General features: G+C 40.5%; 1 protein-coding gene across 2 annotated transcripts in view; it reads left to right on the top strand.

Moving 5' to 3' along the window:
- Nucleotides 1-4,762, top strand: part of LOC107571203 (unconventional myosin-IXa-like) — an 8,952-nt gene extending 4,190 nt beyond the window's left edge. The window contains exons 2-4 of one of the 2 annotated variants that reach the window (XM_016257502.1): nucleotides 615-799; nucleotides 875-1,014; nucleotides 2,480-4,762. In XM_016257502.1, coding sequence (XP_016112988.1) covers nucleotides 615-799; nucleotides 875-1,014; nucleotides 2,480-2,892 — 738 coding nt within the window. In that variant the 3' untranslated portion in view covers nucleotides 2,893-4,762. The remainder of the gene's footprint in view (nucleotides 1-614; nucleotides 800-874; nucleotides 1,015-2,479) is intronic. The other variant, XM_016257503.1, reaches the window with a different exon arrangement.

Here is a 4,762-nt window from a genome sequence, read left to right as displayed (position 1 = left end):
TTTTTTTTGTATAATGTCTGTTTTTGTTAATGTTACATTGATGGCTTAATTTAGGCCTAATCTGTAATTGTATTATAATGTTTCATGTGTAATGTTTATTGTTATTACTATTGTAATATTTAATGATTACATATAAATAACAATTTCCTTACATTTAAATAGTTATTCCAAATTACCTTCAATGCTTTCCGCTTGGATACGAAAGCTTTAGTTTCTGCGAATTGTAAACTCGATCTTTTGACATCTGAAAACTTGATATTTCATCCATTTTAATTTATTATTATTTGTTTTTAAAGAATAGAGCCTCATATCCTGTTTTCTATACACTACCGGTCAAACGTTTGGAATAATTATGTTGTTTTTTTTAGTGTTTTTGAAAAGGTCTCTCTCTTTTAATGCATTTATTTGATTAAAAATACAACAATGATATTGTAATAATATATTAATGTTTTTACTGTATTGTAATCAACTAAATGCAGCCTTGATCAGCATAAACAGACTTCTTAATTATTCCAAACTTGTATGTGTTGCAGTAATTTCACCGAGTCTAGCATGACTCCACCTTTACTCACTGAATACTCGCTTCTTATGCTCCGGTCTGCTGTTTTCTCCAGGGTAAGGCGCGTTTACGCAAAAGCGGCCGCCACACGCCCTCGCCGCCCTTAAGCCCTCGAGCAGCAGAGGGGGCGGAGCCGGGCGAGGAGGGGGCGGAGCCTGCGCTGAGTGAGCAGCAGCAAGCAGCCATGCAGCAGGAGGAGAAAGTGTTGTCTCAGCAGATAGAAAACCTGCAGAAAGAGAAGTTAGTAAAGACCTTTTGAGCCATGCTTATTGTTTATTTCCTTGATTTCTTACTGTCGTTATCGCTTCACTTTAGGGAAGAACTGACCTATGAGATGCTGGCTCTGGAGCCCAGAGCGTCCGATGACGAGATGCTGGAGTCGGAAGCATCTATCGGAACAGCAGACAGCTCAGAAAACCTCATGGCGTCGGAAGGCGCCGCGTCCGATCAGTGGGGTGATGACGCTAGTTTGCTAGAAGTAGTTTTAAAGAGAGAGTTCGCCCCGGAAATGAAAATCCTCGTCCCTCATGTCATTCCACACCCATAAGACTTTGGTTAATCTTCAAATTAAGACATTTTTATGAAACCTGAGAGGCCTCCATCCCTCCATCCAAAGTCCAGGTAACCAAAACTTCAAAGATCCAAAAAGGTTAAAAAAAAATTAAAAAAAAGGAGGTGCCATAGTGCCATAGAATGGAAAACTGTATTTACCTTGGCATAGTTGAATAATAACAGTTCTGTGCATGGAAATGACATGCCGTGAGCCTCAAACACCATTGTTTTCTCCTTCTTATGTAAGCAAAGGACCACTTAAAAACAAGCGAATCAGAACATAACGCCGACTGTGATGTTACAGTCGGGATCACTAATAGTTACGCCCCCAACATTTGCATAAACCCGCCCATGTTCTACGCCAGCCGCCAGCCGAATCATCAGAAGTTCTGCAGGTGTTGAAGAAACAAGTGAAGATGGCAGATCATGGAAATAAATGTAATGTTCCAGGCTGTGCAGGGATGGGTTGGTGTCTGTATTCAGAAAGGCACGGAAAACAAATAACGCGCGTTCTAATAAAATAATGCGAGCCACTAAAGAGACATGGTTAGCCGCTTGCTAGCGGTAGCCTGTTACATTACAGTACATAAGATTTCACTTACCACATAAACAGAGTAAGGAGAGATGACTGAGGACGATGGCGAATGATTTACAGATGCTGAGCACCGCTGACAAGCATCTGATCTTGTTAAACGTGTGGTAAGTACTGCCGCTGTAGTTTACACGGAGCACGTGCGATCGCAAAACTCAAACGTGAAAGCGATCGTGCATTCAAAAGCAATTACCCAACGACATAACTGCGATCAGTCTTATGCACACCCCTTCAAGTAAAGTGTTACCGTAAATGGACATGTAAAACCGTTTCTGGAGATTTTTTGCCCTTACCTAAACCACGTACCTTCTACGTAGATATCAGAGAACAATTTAAAATATTGTATCAATGCATTCTATGGCACCTTTAAAACGAATTCATATGAATCAAGTGGTTTAAAACAAGTCTTGTGAAGAGATTCGATCACTTTACAGACCTTAGTCAGGTAAGCCGTATTGACTTTAGGATGAAAATTAAGATGTGAGGGATACATTTGCAATTTACTCACTGTGTAAAGCCCCTACATTGTCATTTTCACAACTTTCAAAACTGTTTTATTTAGAGTTTTTAGTCCAGACTTGCGTTAAACCTCTCTATTCATACGGAACCTCTCAGGTTTCATTACAAATATCTTCATTTGTGTTTCGACGAACCAAAGTCTTGTGGGTTTGGAACAACATGAGTGTGAGCAAATGACGACGCGATTTTCATACGTGCGTGAACTAACCCTTTTAAGCATCGCACATGTTTTGAAGTGTCAAATGTCTCCTCTGTAGACAAAAGCCCCGGCGCCGTGTCGGCAGCACGCTGGAGGAAGTGCGAGTCCAAAAGCAGACGCGGTTTACAGCGTCAGCCTGAATCTCTGGACTCGGGGGACTCGGCCGTAGCCTCGCTGTCCTCGGTGTCGTCCACGCCTCACTATCGGGTTCGTTCGTCCTCTTCCGGGCCGCTGTTTTCCTCCAGCTCTCCCGGCGAGGACTTGCACATTCTCCCTGACCAGGAGGGCTCCGAACAGGCTTCCCTGAACACCCGATGTGCCTCCAGCTCCGAGAAAACCCGAGGGAACCGAAGCTGCTCGCCAAAGCCCCATGAGCCGGGCGAAGGCGTCGCCGGCGGCCGAAGACGAGAGCATGACTTGGGTTCTTCTCAGCCTTTGGTGCTGTATGGGAGTAATGAATTTATGGTGTGACGACAATGGTGTCCAACGTTAGCCGGAGCTGGTGAAGCAGGAACACCCAACGGATGTCTGAATAACATTTAAAGTGAAATAGAGAAGGCTTGGGAATCAACCTTCAATTGCTCGGTGATCAGAATTGTAAGGAAGGTACTGAATGGGGTTTTTACGAAATGTACGACCTACTGACTGTAACGGACCTGCTGGACTGGTCCTTTCTCACAGCAAGAATAGTTGAACGGGGAAAGAGCGATTTTTAATCAACTGAGCCAATGAGAAGTCAAGCGACTTCAACCGAATGCATGCCGTATTGCTACTATTTTGTTTTCACTCTATGATTAAAACCTTTGATAAAGTGCTAAATATGTAAAATAATATTATATATATCTCGAACGAATCATGTAAATAGCTGAAATCCCTGTGCTGCCGAGTAACGTCGTCTTGTTGCAGATTGAAAACTAGAGCGTGTGTGTCTCTGTGTTGTTTCTTATGGGTGAGTGTGACAGAAACGCACACGATTTAGGTCTTATTTCGTCCCATTGTTTGCATAAAGCAAACGATCTTGGTTTGCTTTTGGATTTGAAATCTGACCCGGACATGTGCTTTAACCTATGTTTTATTTGCTTTTTTGGTTTCAGCAACACGTTTCCCCTTCAGATGAAAAAGCAAAAGGATGAATAGGGATGAGAAGTGAGATGTGTGCAACCAAATCAGGACTTGAAAAAATATTTTGTCCTTTTTTTTTTTTGGTTAATTGCTTATTTTGAAAGTTTATACATGCTGATATTTTATTGTGGATTTCAAGTATATGAATATTTTTGGTGTTCCACTGTGCCATCTGGAGTCACATGTTGTCCTTTGTTTAAAAATTAGTTTTAATTTAGGGCTAATTTATCACAAACATCCTCTAGCTGCGGATTGTTACCCTTTAAACTGTAGATTAACATGCACATTTATAGTTCATAGAAAACAAGGACACGTAACGGCAAAAGCTCAAAGCTTTTGTATGAGCTATATAGTATGTTTACGCAGTCAGCATTGCTGTTTATGTGCAGGGAATGTGTCTCCAGAAGCTGTTTACTCTTTTCTGCTGTTACAGATATCTATATCTATGTCATATCAGTCATAGCCTATTGCAAGAAACCATCTTCATGGTGCAATATCACAATAGACATTAAGCTATGTTCTGATGAGTATACTTGTGTACTATCCTAACCTTAAGTCCACTAATGCTCAAAAACCGGCGGTAAGAAGGAGACGGTTGTTTGGTGCGTCCTGCATAAGTGAATGTAATCACTGTAGCATGCCACACTATTGTCAAAGTTTCTCTTTTACAGCCGCTGTATTTAAGACCATGTCTGAGGCCGGAAACATAACTCTGTGCAAAAACACAAACCCCAATGCAGTCACGTACATATTTAACATTTATTAAGGTGTGGTCACATTAGCTCAATTTTGTGTGGAAAAAAAGGTTATCTATTGGAATGACTGGATTTCACACATGAAATTTCGCCGAGCAGCAGTAAATGTCAATGCACCTTTATACTATAGCTTCAAAACTCATTGCCTTATGGAAGCCCATTTCTGCCACGTAAGAAAAAAAAGTCGAAATTATGAAATTGTCGTAGTTATGACATACCGTTAAAATGATGACTTCAAAAGTAGAAATTCACACAAAAGTTGAAATTATGACTAAATGTTCAAGTTATGACAAACTGTATTAAGTCGTAATTATGAGATGTCAAAATTATGAGATTGTCGTAGTTATGACAAACAAACTCAAAATTATGACTTCGAAATTCACACAATAAAAGTTGACATTTTGACTAAAAGTTGAAATTATGACACTGTATTGTCAATTATGAGATGTCAAAATTATGACTTC

The sequence above is a fragment of the Sinocyclocheilus grahami genome, unplaced genomic scaffold, assembly GCF_001515645.1.
Source record: "Sinocyclocheilus grahami isolate Dianchi unplaced genomic scaffold, SAMN03320097.WGS_v1.1 scaffold1564.1, whole genome shotgun sequence".
NCBI classification, from domain to species: domain Eukaryota; kingdom Metazoa; phylum Chordata; class Actinopteri; order Cypriniformes; family Cyprinidae; genus Sinocyclocheilus; species Sinocyclocheilus grahami.
This window is presented reverse-complemented; position numbering and strand designations above follow the sequence as displayed.